Here is a 15,849-nt window from a genome sequence, read left to right on the forward strand (position 1 = left end):
AATTCCCATATGTCGGATAAATAAAATATTTCCCATTCCACCGTCATCAAGTTGTTCCATTGCATAGTTCTGATTATTCCTACAGTCTTGAATGCAGCAAGCCATCGCCTTTCGTGTTTGATGACGTAGCCAACCGGCTAACCGGAAATTTTGTTAGAAATTTCGGTCATTTCCTCTCCGTCTCCTCGTCGTGTTCTCTAAACTAATAATTTACGGTGAGAGAAGAAGGGATCGCATCGTCTTATCTGTCGAACTACAAACAAGTATTATTAATGTTTGTTGCTGCCATGGTGGAGAAGAGGCTTATATAGGTACGTTTATAAGAGCGAGTGATAGCGTACGGGTGCTGTGATGGTTATCAGTTGTTCGTAAACGTAGCCGGTTTGTAATTGAACCGTTATTAACAGTGATAGCTACGTTTGTAGCCAATATAAATACAGCATACAGTGTATCTTTCCCTCTGTTATTTGGTTTCGGTTACAGTTATTGTGTTTTATGTAACGGTTTTAGCTTATATAACTGAGAGGTAGGCTAGTTACACTGACCTGTGGGAAAAAAGCCAGAGATTATACTAAAATGGTCCTCTTCTATTTAACGGCAGCGTCTAACAAGTACAGCAGGGGATTTAAAAACATATCACAGATTTGAAGCACAATATGCTTATTGTTCTGGCAGGCAGGCTAGGGTAATTTGTTTGCAAGTATTACAAATAAATTCGATTTTTTTTTGAGGTTGTAGCAAGTAAAACTGTTAGTAAGGCCTTACGAAGACAAACAGTGTTAGTTAGGTTTGCCAGTGTACAGGCTGCCAGCTGATTAGAATAAAGTGTTTATTGTGTTGTAAAGTTTTTATTTTAGCTTTATTTTTACGTGCATTTAGACAACAGAGCATTAACATTAAGTCCGCTGAGCCTCCCCCCCCCCTTCTTACTCCCTTCCTGCAGAAAAAAAGTCAGAACAGTTGACAACATCATAATCAGCCTGCAGCCGCCATGAGGTGACAACTGTGACATTTTGTACTTTTGCTGACGTGGACACATGGCAAGGTAATAAACCGATAACAGTTTCTGCTGTCAGAGTATTCTCGAGAAGCCCTTATGCTTGGCACTCTAACAGATGTTTTTCTATGGCTGTGGGAAACACAGGCGTCACTACTTATGTTACTATGGGCTCAGCACTTAACACAACAGAGCCTTTATTAATGCCATTACTTAAACTTGTATTTACCTACTGTTTCATGTCAAAATGGCTGCCATGAGTTACGTCTGCTGTTGTATATAACAGTATCTGCTGTGTCTTCGTCTTCCACAGGATTACTTTGTCCTGCCTGCCAGCCTCCTGGTACTGCAGCGTGTCCCTGCTGTCTCTGGGCTGTGCCCCAAGACAGAGGCTTCTGCTCCTGCTGCTGCTGCTCATCACCTCTGCCTTCCTCCTTCTGGAAACCTACCAAAGGCAGCTATGGGGTACCCAGCGACGGTCTGGGACCCAAATTAACAAGTGAGTGGACGGTAATGAAACAAATAAACTCCTTTCATTTAAGCCGTACACAGAGACTGACAGAGTGGCCTCTTGCAAATCTGGAAGCCTTTTGGTAACGTGTTTTCCTCTTATATGCTACTTTGGGCTCACTTTAATAGATTTATGTCTTCCTCTGTTAGTTTGTCTTGTTAGAAAATACAATTTAAAAGTTCAAGTCCCAAAACCTTTTCCAGTCAGTGTTGTAGAAGCTAAGCTAAACGAAGCATGGCTCTAAGGAAATAGGAGGATGAAACAGCATGAAAACACTGGTAATTGAGCGTGTCTGGTTACAGGATGGTGAGGGGATGTGCCAAAACATGCCTTAAATTTAGATGCATTTCATAATCAGCCACCATTAAACTGAGCAATGAAGACTAGAGAATTTATAAAATGCCGCCATGTCGATCATATTCTCTTTGAGCTGCTAATGCAGGCCCTCCTCTCTTTCAAGTGTGCTCGAGTGGAAAGCTCATGGTAAACAGATAACCAGCTTTGTGAGCACTGTTGAAAGGACTCAGTGTGTGGGACTGACTGCAGGTGTTCTCCTCAGTAAACAAGGGAAAGATATACTAAATAAGCAGATCATTTGGAAAAATGTAAATGCACTCTGCGGTTTCTTTGTCTGAATGTGTAGAACATTTGTTTCAAGTGGATTTAAAGGAAGGAGCATGTCGGTGGATATTATTTAAGCTCTTTCTCACCTTTGTGCTTTCTCTGGTACATAAACACAGTTTTCTGAGTATATTCTTCATCTCCTAATGTTTCTGTTTGCTCTCCTTCAGATACCTCTCCCTCACCGAGTCTATGGAGGCTACCGACATCCTCAACCCTTCACTGAATTATGGCATTGTGGTGGACTGTGGCAGCAGTGGCTCCAGGGTCTTTGTGTATTACTGGCCGCCCCATAACGGGAACCCCCACACCCTACTGGACATCAGACAAATGAGGGACCGCAGCCGCAACACAGTCGTCAAGAAGATCAAGCCTGGTGAGTAAGCCAAGCTCACTCGGAGTTTGTACAGTGTGTGGAAGCTTGCTGAGGACTTATAGCTCTGTTTGCGTGCACAAGAACACAGTGCTATTTGTTTAGGTAGTGAGGCACACCAATAACATGTGTGCTTGTGTATAAATGCAGTTATGTTGTGGCTCATTTCTGTGGCTGTGTCCATCCATTCGCTTCCGCTTATCCGTTTTCGCGGGGGTGCTGGAGCCTATCCCAGCTGTCATAGGGCGAGAGGCAGGGTACACCCTGGACAGGTCGCCAGTCTGTCACAGGGCTAACACACAGGGACAGACAATCATTCACACTCACTCCCGCATTCACATCTATGGGCAATTTGGATTAACCAATTAACCTATCCCCACTAACTGCATGTCTTTGGACGGTGGGAGGAAGCCGGAGTACCCGGAGGGAACCCACGCAAACACGGGGAGAACATGCAAACTCCACACAGAAAGACCCCGGCCTGATGGTGGAATTGAACTCAGGACCTTCTTGCTGTGCGGCAACAGTGCTAACCACCGTGCCACCGTGCTGCAGTTGCAGTGGAGCTCGTTCAGTTTGCCTACTTTAACTGCTTAGAACATATAGAATTAAACACTGTATGAACGTGTGGTTAAAGTTCTTTGTCTGGATTTGAAAAGTCCTGTCTGTCCATTTTTATCATCCTTCATCCTCCTACATATTCCTCACATCCTACTGTCTGCACTCTTGTGTATCCTCCTCTCTCTCTCCCTCTCTCTCTCTTTTTTCTTGTAGCAGAGACATCCTTTCTTATTATCTGGTGTGGTAGAATAACATGTGAGTTATTAACTAGTTTTGTGAGCCACTGATAATTTTTTGAATGTGTTTTTCCAGATGGAAATTAGTTTGCAAAAGTTTCACTGTAAAAGGCTTTTATAAGAACTGAACAGTTTCTGTGTATTGAAATGCTAAATGGCTTTTAATTTGAAACATATACAGGAAATGTTACATTTGTATAAATGGCGTACCCTTAACAGAACAGGAGCAGATCAGAGTACTAAAATTCTCTTTATACTCAGTCAGAAAGAGTTAGGAAAGGCTAGTTATGCTCAGCAGTCGAGGTAAATAAAAGTCGGATGGCATAAGATGAATCACAGTGTACACGTAAATGAATGAGCAATTAGAAGAAACATTGTTTCTAGGTTTGCTTAACTGTAACTGTTTAAGCCTTATGTACAGACCAGAAACAAAGTGACAAAGACTGATTGTTTATTTGTTTTGTTTTGTTTTTGGTGCCAGTGAGACAGAAGATGATGGCGACAGGGAGATCATTTCTTATTCACTGTTTGCCCTCTGGCTCACGGCCAGAAAAGTGAAAGTCAGAGCATGTGAAACTGGAAAGAACATGATGGAAAACAGAAAGTAGGAAAAAGATTAACAGATTTGGCTTCAGTTGTTTTTCCATGCAAAGTGAACTTTCTGATTGTCTTACACTTAATTCCATTTTATGTATGTGACTGGAGACCGCCTTATAAGTCACTTTTAATTGAAAGATCGCAAAATTAAAATGATATAGGACCATTTAATATTTGTACATGTATATTTTCTTTATCTCTTTCTCATTATGTCTTTCTCCTCCTCTTTATCTGTCTCATCCATCACTTTTCTGTCTCCCCTCATTTCCACCTCATCCTCTTCCTCCTCACCTCAGGCCTCATCTCCTGAACTAAAATCAGAGCTCTAACACACAGAACCGTGCATTATTGCTTATACATGCTTATCCATGGCTGATATTATCACAATTACTTAATGTCAGTAGATTAGATATGTGACCCTCCCGACTCGTATCCGACTCCTTTCACAAATGTTCACAGCCTCCTCCAGAACAAATAGACACCTGGCATATTGAGTAAGAATAGGATTATGTACCTAAATTGGGAGGGGTAAAAAAAAATCTACTAGATTTTACACACTGTATCTTTAAATAATTAGTCACATCAGTGGTGAGGAGCTTTCAGTCCCTGCGACTTTGTTTTATCTCTGCCACAGCAGGCAGATTAGATAGAATGCTGCAGTTAAAGGAAACTTGAACCTTTGAATGCTGGGACATCGTTGTGTAACAACCATTCTAATCGTTTCCTTTTAAGGCTTTTATGATTGATGTGTGGTGTGTAAGGCTATAATGCTGATGGCTTAGCTTTGTCTAGTTCAGTGATCTGCATCAAATAGTTCCAGAGTTTTCATATCATTCAGCATTTATTCCTACTAAAACACACTGATATATTTTAGATCATGTCATGTAAAGTGTTTGTGTGAAACCTCAACTATAGCTATTTATTAGTCATTTATAAGTTATTTTATTAACAAATTAACCCTGTTCAACCTCATCTTATCTTGACAGCATTCGATTTTCTTTATATTCCAATATGGGCAACATATTAGATTTCTACATTAGCTAGCTCTGATTTTATAACTAGCTAAACATTGTGAATTTTGTATTTTATACCTGATTGTACTGTATGTGTGTATGTGTATTCTCTCAGGAATCTCCACTCTGGCAACCACACCAACGCAGGCCAGTGACTACCTCCACCCTCTCCTCAGCTTTGCTGCTGCTCATGTCCCAAAGAACAAACACAAAGAGACTCCACTCTACATCCTCTGTACTGCTGGCATGCGGCTGCTGCCTGAGAGGTAAACAGAACACCATGCAACAGCATCCGTTTTTAATCCAATGGTATTTTAAGGGAGACCTGGTATGGTTGTTTCCAGCTCCCACTGTGAACCATTTGAACTCTACTCTAGTGAAGCTGATATAGTCTCCCTCACCTTTCTTCTGATTGGCCGTCCCTTGTAAATGGAGGGTTTGCAGCTTTCCTCATTCATTCTGTATTTCTATATTGTGAACAAAACCTCCAATTTTATGCTGTACTTCTCTGCATGTAGCCAGCAGGCAGACATTATAGAGGATCTTGTCACCGATGTCCCCCTGGAGTTTGATTTCCTCTTTTCCCGTTCACATGTTGAGGTCATCTCTGGGAAACAGGAAGGTGAGCTGAACAGGCTTGTTTACCCTGCTGATAGTGGCACTCTTTAAATCTGACACTTCTAACTGCTGCCTGCTTGTTTCTGTGTCTTCTCACTGTGAAACGACATGTTCCTGTGACCTCGTAGGAGTGTATGCTTGGATTGGCATTAACTTTGTCTTGGGCCGCTTCGACCATCCTGATGAGGGTGAGTGTGACGGAGGCATGATGTTTACCAAACTCACACTAATGTTTGTTTCACATGTGTTTTATGCAAAATTGTTAATTTTTTGGGGGCGTGTAATTTTTTTTATTATTTTTTTAAAATATATTTCTTTAGAGGATGCCACAGTCGAAGTGACGACAAGTTCTCAGAACCAGCAGCCAATCAGCAGACGGCGCACAGTGGGCATCATGGATATGGGTGGAGCTTCACTTCAGATCGCCTATGAGGTGCCCAGCGCCATCACCTTCAACTCACCTCAAGAAGTAAGGAAATACACTGAATACTGACCTGTCCTGCCTGTGATGTAGCCTGGAAGGCTGGTCCCATCTGCATTAGTGTAACACCTCTGTGTGGTTTTCAGGAGGAGGCAGGGAAGAGCTTCCTCGCAGAGTTTAATCTGGGCTGTGATGTCGAGCACACGCAACACGTGTACCGAGTGTATGTCACCACGTTCCTGGGCTTTGGAGGAAACATGGCCAGGCAGCGCTACGAGGACCAGCTCTTTAACAGCACCTTCACCAAGAACAGGTTAGTCACATGTGTTTTTTATGCTTGAAGTACACTGTGAGATACCTGCAAATATCTACATTTTGCATTACAGCTGCATTACTGATATGTGTCTCATTTTTCCTTTAGACGGAGCTACATAGTAAAACTGATAGTTATAGGCAGTTGTTTTTAATCTATAGCCAATATATTATAACATTTACTTTACTTCTAATTAGTGTGAATACAGATTAAGCATTCACAGCATTATAATCCAAATCTTTATTATTTTTCATTATTATCCTCTATTGCATATGTTTTTCACCAGCTATCACCTTCAACTTAGAAAAACCATTCAAGCAATGTTAGATTCCTCTTCTTTTCTACATGTCTGCTTGTATTTTTCTCATTTCTAACTTTTATATTTTTTGAAATATTCAACTTTATTCAACAAAATTTATAATGTATTTCAATGGAGAGAAGTGTTTAAACCCTCTTTTAAGTTACTCCTCTTTTAACTCTAACTGCTTCCACATACGTTCACCTACTGACACCTTTCAGACTTTAAAACGAAGCCAAGACATTAAACTATTGAGCTTGTATTTATCTTTTCAATATCTTTTATAGTCTTTCTTCAGTTCCAGTTTAATTTTCATGCTTTTTTTTCACCCGTTTCTGAGTTTATGATAAGTGTCTGTGGGATCGGTTAGAGTGGGGTAGAGTGGGACAAGTCCAAAAATGATTCACATTTTTTTGTCTTTCAACTGCTGCTGTGTTGACAGTTTTCCCTCTACAGCCATTGTTTTGCCCTCAAAACATAGCCACCATTGTCCTCTTTCATCAGTGTTATTATCATTAAGGTTCTCCTATAAATGCCTCCTCCGTCCAACTCTTCCACAATGTTAAAACAGCTCCCATATTTCATCTGAAAATAAGAAATGCAGGTTGTCTTTTCACTGTCACCACGTCCGTGTAATAAACTCTACAGATGTGAAAATTAAAGATTTTGAACTGGTTCCGATATAGCTGGTATAGTTTTCACTTTACAGCCATCATCCTAATCTCAAAATGTAGGGCTGTTTGTCTTCTTTCCAACAATGCGGCTCTCAAAGCTAAGAGATGTAACATTTCTTATCTGTGTGGATCCAAACGAAGCGAGTACCTTTTCCACAGAGTAACAGGATGTCAGTATTTACTGCAGTCCAGAAGCTGTTTGCAGTTATTTTCAGTTGTTCAATTTAAATGTGTGTGAACGACAGAGCATTCTGATTGGCACATTAACTTAATTTACTCTAAAAGTAAGCTGAAGCAAAGAAAAATCAATTGCCTGTTTCCCAGGTGTGTTACCATAAGAGACCAGCACCTAGACGGTGTCTTTTCCTCTCATGCCTTTCGTATTACCGTTACCCAAAGTCAAGCTGGCACTTCCCACAGCTGTTTTCTCTATTTGCTTCTTTCCAGGTTTTGCTGAAGCTTGTAAAAATACTGTCTGCCTTTAACTTGGTTTAATCTCAGAAACTAAAAAAACAGCGCCATCTACCTGTACACAATCACACATCCTCTCTAAAATCCAATCTGGAGCATGTGATGTGAAATATAGTGTACATACCTTCAGGACTGGGAATCTTTTGTGTATAAAATGATATGAATAATTAATTATCTTGATTTGACAATGTTGATTCAGTCTTTTAAACATCCTATAACTGATCAAGTATTTAATTCTGGTTCACTGATTTATCTAATTGTAGACACTTATTTTTCTAAACCTCATATTCTTTCGGTTTCATGTAGCTGAGTGAAGAAAGTAGATTTAAAAATTTTTCATGTTATTGTCCAGATATCTAACCACACAGACGGGTCTGAGTAAGGACAAACCGTACCTGGACTCCTGCCTGCCCGTCGGACTGAGTGAAACAATAGTCCGTGACAATCGCACGCTGCACCTGAGGGGTCAGGGTGACTGGACCAAGTGTCAGGAGGCAGTGCGACCCTTCCTGGGTCTCCACAATGGCACAATGTCACCAAGAGGCGTCTATCAGGTATGGACCTTTATGATAGCAAGGTTTGTATTTATCACTGCTCCGAGTCTTGATAAACTTAATTCTTTATAATTTTTGCAGGCTCCCATCAACTTCAGCAACAGTGAGTTCTATGGTTTCTCTGAGTTTTACTACTGTATGGAGGACGTGCTCAGGATAGGAGGACAGTACAACAGTGAGAAATACTCCAAAGCTTCTATGGTAACAGACACACAACACCAGTCCTTCCATTAGACAAATCTATTAGATAAAGGATTTTACCATTCTGTGTTTGTTCAGTGAAAGTTCAGTTTCATGTTTTGGTTAATTTAACAGGACTACTGCTCTACCCAGTGGTCGACACTGAAACAGCGTCTGGAAAACCACCTTTACTCCAAACAGGCAGACGACAGCAGACTGAAGTAAGTTCAGTTTTCTGGCTGTCTTTATGCTATTATAAACCTGCACACACACACACACAAATAAATGTGGCATCTTTTGAGCATTTTCCAGTTCTGTGTGTGAGTTTTTTCATAGCAAAGAGCAGAACCTGAGATGTAAAGCATGTCATTATCACAATTGCCAATTCACTTTTATTAGGCCACACGAGGAGGAACTCTTCAGTTACTCCCCGACTACTTCACTGACCATATGTAGAAAATGGACAATAATCGGTCAGAGGTTGGTTTGTGGTATATTTTTGTGTCAGCAAACCATATTTATAGAACTGGAGATGTTTGTGGCTAAAATCTTCACATATTTAAGATACACACATATTTATTCAGTATAGCAAACTGCAGTTAATTGCAGATTGTCATATTGTATGTTGCAAATGAGGATACTTCTTTTCTCCTGCTTTCCACATATAAACGAGTCTCTCTGAACTTGATTTTCAGCCCATAAACTCTATGTAAGTAAGGCTGACCCAATTCTTCTACCAGTGCACAACAGTGGATTATTTCAGTAACAGCAGGAGCCACAGGCACACCCAAGCATTTCGAGGACAGTCTAAACAAAAAAAACAGAACAAATATTTCCAAATTGCTCACTTGTTCTCAGTTCTTTACAGCACTAACTCTAAATTATGCATAAATTATGTATAAATACACAAACAAATGCAATTTTAACATGTGAGTCTTTATGACCTGACATCCCTAACATGAAAAAAGGAGGAAAAGCAACTCTTACCGTCATGTACCAGCTGAAATGTTCACCCCAGAAACTGATATGGCTTTGCAGTTAAGTGCAAGTTGATGTAACAGCCTGCTGCCATCGTTTTGCCACTTTCAGACGTAGAGTTTCACCCACAGATTTGTTTGTCTCAGTGGGAAATGGCAAATGAAGGCTAATGATGTCAGCTACATCACTCTGGCTTCAGACTGTGTTTTGATTCTTGAAAGAATAATATACTGCTGGTGGCAAAGTTGCAAAAGTTATTCCCTTTTTTGCCTGCAGGTGGTGCACATTTTCATGACTCTATCTGCAGCTGCAAATCTAAATGACTGCTTTGTTTTTCCTGCCCTCAGATGTCACTTTTATCCTACTCTGACTCATTATTGTGCTGTTTTTACCCCAGGTATCAGTGCTTCAAGTCAGCCTGGGTGTATGAAGTGTTACACTCTGGTTTCCGTTTCCCCACCGACTACCCGAACCTGAAAACAGCCCAGCTGGTTTATGACAAAGAGGTCCAGTGGACTTTGGGGGCCATCCTGTACAAAACCCGCTTCCTGCCTCTCAGGTAACTGTCAGATATGTCACACTTTAACTCTACACTAACTTTTTACTTTCACTCATTTGCTCCTGTTATGCCTGCACTGAGTTACCTTTTAAGTTGTAGGTTTGTTTGGGGAAAAACACAAGATGTGTCACAGGAATGTGCTCGCTATGAAAAACACGGCTTATGTCTTTATCTTGAAACGGTCTAAAATCAGCTATAGGGCTTTACAGCACTGAAATGAAACCTGCCAAGTTAAACCAAAATAACTTCAGTTCATTTTTATTCATGTAGCACTAAATCAGAACAACTGTCACCCGACACCTCGAGGGGCTTTAGACTCTAAAGTAAAGACACTAAAGTAATACAGAGAAAACCCAGCAATCACTTTGAGCAACCACTTGGTGACAGTGGGAAGGAAAAAGTCGCTTTTAATAGGAAGAAACCTCCAGTAGAACCAGGCTGAGACAGGAGCAGCTAACTGCTTTGACTGGTAGGGGACAAAAGACACGCTGTGCAAGAGAGCCACAAATTAATAATAACAAGCACAGTGCATCATATAAACAGAGTTTGTTTACCTGAAAAGATTTTTAAAACATCCTCTTTACATCCATGAAATGAAACAGTTACAGAATCTTATTTTGAAAGTTATAACTTGACTCCCACCTCCCCAAACCTGCCCCCCCCCCCAAAAAATAACACACCAGCTAAACAGAATGCTGCTCCTGCTGCTCTGCTCATTAGCAAGGATTTGTTTTGGATTAAACATGTGCTTCCTCTGCCCCGCTTGTTTCTCCAGGGACCTGCAGCAGGAAGCACTGCGGCAGAACCACCCCAGCTGGCTGCGCTCTTCATTCGTCTACAACCACCACCTGTTCTCACTCTGCATCCTGGTGGTGGTGCTGGCCATCCTGCTCTACATCCTGCGCCTACGGAGGATCCACCAGCGGGAGCAGCGGCAGGCCGAGGTCCTGAACCTCCTCTGGGTGGAAGAGGGAGAGGCTCTCCTCCCCTGAGAAATATGTCTGGGACGGGAGGCTCCACACTAATCGCATGCAGAGTCTTATGTGTGCCTCACTGTGTGTGAAAAATGTGAGTATGGAGGACAGTTGAGGAAGGGAGAAATTACTCAGTGGAAAAGCGTGTGACTTGGTAGATTATGATGTAAGAGGAGACCAGACAAAAACATCGCAGCATGGAGACAGTTTAATGAGCCCCGAAATCAAACACCTCTGTATATCCTTTGATCGTACAGAGCTCACCTCAGACTGGAAAGACAGACTCTGGGCTCACTTTCTTCTCTTCACGACCACTTTGGATGAAAAGAATCACCCCAGGTTTACAGGATCAAACCACTCCTTTTTTTGGGGGGGGGGGGGGGGCTACCCATTCCTTCGAAGATCTTATTTCTAGGTTAAAGGCAGTGTGGATGGTTAACCTGGATGTGGTGTCATTGTTAATGTTTCCACTGCTGACTGAGGAGAAAACACGAGAGGATAGAGATAATTTTACAATATGGGCTCAGAACAAAAGTCACCTAAAAGGACAGCAGAGGGAGTGGTCATTCGTTATCATCTAATTGTTTTGTTTTTTGTTTTATCATATAGAAAGTCAAAGCGGTTGCACAAAAATTCAGTTCTTAAAGGGGACCTTAACATTTTTCCCACCTATGTACTGTCACAGTGGTTGGTGGTCATATGAAATAAAAGTTTCAAGTAATGAGGTCAGTCAGTGGGCAATAATCTTTGTGGGTAAAAGCTCAGGCTTCAGACTGATTTAAACACTCAGTTTGACTTTTTTTTTTCTACCCGTGGCTCTGTATGATGTCAGTGACAGGGGATAGCCCAAATATGGGCATCTCAGGCACATTACACTCACTGTGAGCACAGAAGCCCCCGCTGGCTTAAAGGGAAGGTCGCAAGAGCAAAAGCAGTTCACTTTAGATAGAAGATGAACTGGGAGAGCTCCACTGAGGCCCAGTATAAGTTAAATAAGGATTATATTTAGACATGAATCATACAGAGCTACTCTGGTACAGTCAAAGGATAAAAATGAGCATATTAGGTCCACATAAAACAAACCCAGGCAGCCTGAGCTCTAGTCTAAGTTTAATGCGAGCAGAGCTGAGAGTAGGCAGAGGCTGAATGAGTGCCAGATGTTTATATGGACCACCCATCATGAGACAGGTTGTGTACATATATGACTGGATGGTATATGATGCACGTGATTATAGAGCGACTTCCGTTTTAACGCGAATCCTGTTTACATGCTGTTTACATCTCCAAATATCACACAAACACAACATTATGCCACAACATGCCAAACATTACTCACCTGTGTCAGTGGAAATACCAGGTAAAATCTGCCTCTTTTGCATACAGGTTTTTGTATCCTACATGTCCTGTGCTTTCCCCCTGCCATCATTTCTGTAGCCCAGTGTTACTTCCCCTTTATCTGTGAAATGACATCTGTAACAAACCCTTAGCTGCCTCATACCTGAGAACTTATTTTTGTTTCAGCCTTCATGCCCAGCTGAATTGCTCACTTCTCCAAAACTGGCATTTCATTGTAAGTTAGTGCAAGTTTATTTAAAGCTTGTTGTTTCTCCACGATCAAAGATAGGGTTTCACCCACAGCTCCGTTCATCTCGATGGGAAGATTTCCTTGAAAGCAATCCTGCAGACTGATGATGTCAGCTGCATCACTTTGGCCTCAGACCATGGTTTGATACTTGAATTCCACTGCTGTCCTGCCAAGACCCCCGTCCAACCAAATTTTAATCAGAGGGTAGGCAGGGCCAAGAAGCTTTTTAGCTGAAATAAGCAAGGAGGCTTAATCAGAGTCTGGACGGAGGCACTGAAAGCAGAAGAAGAACCTGCAGGCCTGATTTAAGCAGATGCTGTCTGATTTTTGAATGCAATAACTCAGAGAAAGGGGGGAGGGAAACTTTTCCTGTGCCTCAGGCTTAGATGGATACTGGGACATGAACAAAAGTACAGAACAGCTCTCAGTCTGTGTTTCTAATATCAAGATGAACTACTTTAAAGCCATTTTTAGGAGTAGAGCCTAATGCAGACAAAGAGGTTTATTCCATTCTGTGTCTACTGTATAGTATAGCTGTAAATTGAAATCACTATTTTGTTTTATTTTTTTGTCTGTTTTTGAGCGATATGTGCTGACAGACTGATCGAGCTGTGCAGCAAACCATGAAGATAGAAATATGTGTTTGAGCCACACCTGGTGACATTTCCTGAGAAGTCCTATAAATCATAGATCGATCCTACAGTGGATTGTTTTTAAATGTTCAAATGTATGGCTCAGTGTTGCTCACAGTGATTTCAGTCAGTGGGACGGGGCATGATTCATCCAGCTGAACGATGATGACTCCATTGTTTTCAAAGAAAACTGTCCTTTTGTAAGCTGTAAGTGGTGCTAATGTGAATGTTTTGTTGTTTAGAGAAGCGGAGCCGTTTGAGAGCTTTGCGTCATTTCAGAACATTAAATATGTTCTCTTGTTTTCTCCGTTCTGCTCCTCCTCGTATAGATGAGTTCTGACTTGTCTTCATCAAATCGTCAGTGTTCATTTGTAACGTTTCTCCCATCTGTATGCAACAAATACTTTCACTCTTATATTCTTAATCAGTGAGACTTGAGTGCCAACAGGTCCATTTTGTTTCATTCCAGTTCTTATATTTTTAAAAAACTGCAAACCTCTTTCTGATCCATCCTGATGAGGATTTTTAAGATTTCTGCTGCTTCTGTGATATTTTGACTCCTGACGGAGGACCAGTCACTGACTGTCTTTCCAGAGCTGGGCATTGTGCAATGTTGAACAGTAATTCACTGAAGAGGAGACTTGATTTCAATGTTTTTAATTGTGGTACTTTTAATGTAAATGTGAACCGAATCAATCCCAATAAATGGTTCTTTGTAATTCAAGTGATTTGACTCTTGATAGCACACCTCACCCAATGCACAGAACTAACTGCAGATGTGAAATGGTGTTAGCTGTGTTCAAGCAAAGCGGCAACTGCTGGATATGAAAATCCAACATCCAAGTGCCAAAATAGCCACGGGATCATTTTGGACAGCCGATGGCTGACTGAAAAAATGAGTCAGTCCAATCAATTCCCCTAGAGACCCATGTTAAAATCAAAGACTGTATACAAATAATGGCAATAGCCACATTCATTCACTCACTGTTTCTGGACTCTGCATATGAGGGTTCAGTGTAATCATACTGGAACTGTAGAAAAGTAGTGATGCAATCAGACACTCTCCACAGTGACACTTATTAGCAACTTTTCCTATGATCACCCAACCCCTTTAAATTGTTTTGGGGGGGGGTTTCGTTTTACGTTAGCCTGTTTGAGTCACTGAAACAGACTTTTCTGCTTTCTAATGTGGGAAATTTTAGTGCCTGTTTTGCAATTGTGTGACAAATAATAAAGCTTGCTGTGTGATTAAATATACTAGCAGATTATTTAAGAGGACTAGCTTTTTCATTATATGAAATTATATTTAGCAGGATGTCTGTGCTCAGCTTAAAGCTGGACTTAAGGCTTCAAAATGTAAGAACAAAAAAACCCAGTTCATTTGATTCATTGTGTTCAAATGCTGAAATTGTCCCATCAGATCACATCAGGTCATTTCTGGTACTTATGGTAAGTTTTTTAGGAAAAGTATTATTGGAACTGAAACTATCACAATTCATAATCTGCTGCTGTGGATTTTTCATTTTCGTGAGTCTGAGGTAATAAACCAACAGATGATACGTAGATAATATAAATGTAAGCAAATAAATTGTGCCACTTAATAGACCTTTCGAGAGATGGTTTGATGAAGTTAAATAAACTTCCCTACTTCACTTCTAGTAACATTTATTCAGAAACACTTTTATATCACCATGTTTTGACATTTTCATCCATGAACATGCCAATAAGCTTCAGCTAAAGTGCAACTGAAAAATCTGACAAACGTCTGTGACTGTGTATGTGTGAGGAGATCAGAAGGTAAGCAGGGTTTGAAGATTTCTTTTAGGCATTTTTTTTTTTCATCTTTAATGCATTAACTTACATAACTTTTCATACAGAGCGATGGGAGTGTGAATGCCTTTGAAAAAGACTGTTTTTCAGAGTGCCTGTTCTGGACAGTGGTATTTGGATACTACAATCACCACAAGTACTTGATTTGTATTGTATAAAATGACCAAATGTGAAACCAAATGGCATTTATAATAAGGAAAATAGTTCATTTAAAAAATCTGAAAATGAAACCAACAAAGTAATGACAAATTCTTCTTCTTCAGGTCTTCAAACAGGCCTGTGTGACAGACCATCCTAAAAGATTGTGTTAAAAACTCCTTTATTACTTTAGCAAAGAAAGCCTTGATGATGGGGAAAGAACATCAAGGTCTACGATGTCCAATTTGATAAAACAGACAAAACAGGGACCCGATCCTTTCGGAGGACCGATTTTTGGCGCAGCATGTTTTGAGGTTTGAAAGCCACAGAGATGCATCTCAGCTATTCTCATACTCCTGACACTTAATGCATCACTAAGGGTTTTCGCGTAGACAGCAGTTGTCCTTCTCTCCTGGACCGCCTGGAGCTTTCTTTAGGTGCCTTCCCAGCTTTGACAAAAGTCCAGCTGGGATAACCACATTTACTCAGGGCCTTCTTGAAGTGATGTTCTTCTGCCTCCCTGGCCGCTGTGTTTGTGGGGATGGTTTTCGCTCTGTGTTGTAGTGTCCTGATGACACCCAGTTTGTGCTCCAGTGGATGATGAGAGTCAAACCTTAAATACCATTACTGATGGAAATGTCACAGTCTAAGAAGACTAACCTGCCATTTTTCATATCCTCCCTGGTGAATCTGATGTGTTGGTCCACCAAATTAA

At 40.9% G+C, this 15,849-nt stretch overlaps 1 protein-coding gene across 3 annotated transcripts; it reads left to right on the forward strand.

Moving 5' to 3' along the window:
* Positions 1-123: 123 nt before the first annotated feature.
* LOC100706414 (ectonucleoside triphosphate diphosphohydrolase 7) lies at positions 124-13,890 on the forward strand. 3 transcript variants are annotated; one of them, XR_266992.4, is made up of 15 exons: positions 124-311; positions 944-1,045; positions 1,311-1,496; positions 2,300-2,505; positions 5,025-5,175; positions 5,428-5,531; positions 5,656-5,715; positions 5,848-5,996; positions 6,095-6,261; positions 8,057-8,258; positions 8,340-8,459; positions 8,574-8,659; positions 9,814-9,975; positions 10,751-11,043; positions 11,207-13,890. XR_266992.4 is itself a non-coding variant. In XM_005458666.4 (14 exons), exons 2-14 carry the CDS (start codon positions 1,038-1,040, stop codon positions 10,965-10,967), a joined length of 1,818 nt encoding a protein of 605 aa, XP_005458723.1. In that variant the 5' UTR covers positions 124-311; positions 944-1,037; the 3' UTR covers positions 10,968-13,890. The 3 variants fall into 3 exon arrangements, 2 of the variants coding, with proteins under 2 accessions (XP_005458723.1, XP_005458724.1); XM_005458666.4 differs by having other exon boundaries at positions 10,751-13,890; XM_005458667.4 differs by having other exon boundaries at positions 128-215; positions 10,751-13,890.
* The last annotated feature ends 1,959 nt before the right edge of the window (positions 13,891-15,849 follow it).

This window comes from Oreochromis niloticus, linkage group LG6 (genome assembly GCF_001858045.2).
Source record: "Oreochromis niloticus isolate F11D_XX linkage group LG6, O_niloticus_UMD_NMBU, whole genome shotgun sequence".
NCBI classification, from domain to species: Eukaryota; Metazoa; Chordata; class Actinopteri; order Cichliformes; family Cichlidae; genus Oreochromis; species Oreochromis niloticus.

Coding starts and splice junctions, on each gene's coding strand:
- LOC100706414 (XM_005458666.4), top strand. Junction 2,506..5,024: donor CGTCAAGAAGATCAAGCCTG/GTGAGTAAGCCA, acceptor GTATTCTCTCAG/GAATCTCCACTCTGGCAACC. Junction 9,976..10,750: donor ACCCGCTTCCTGCCTCTCAG/GTAACTGTCAGA, acceptor TTGTTTCTCCAG/GGACCTGCAGCAGGAAGCAC.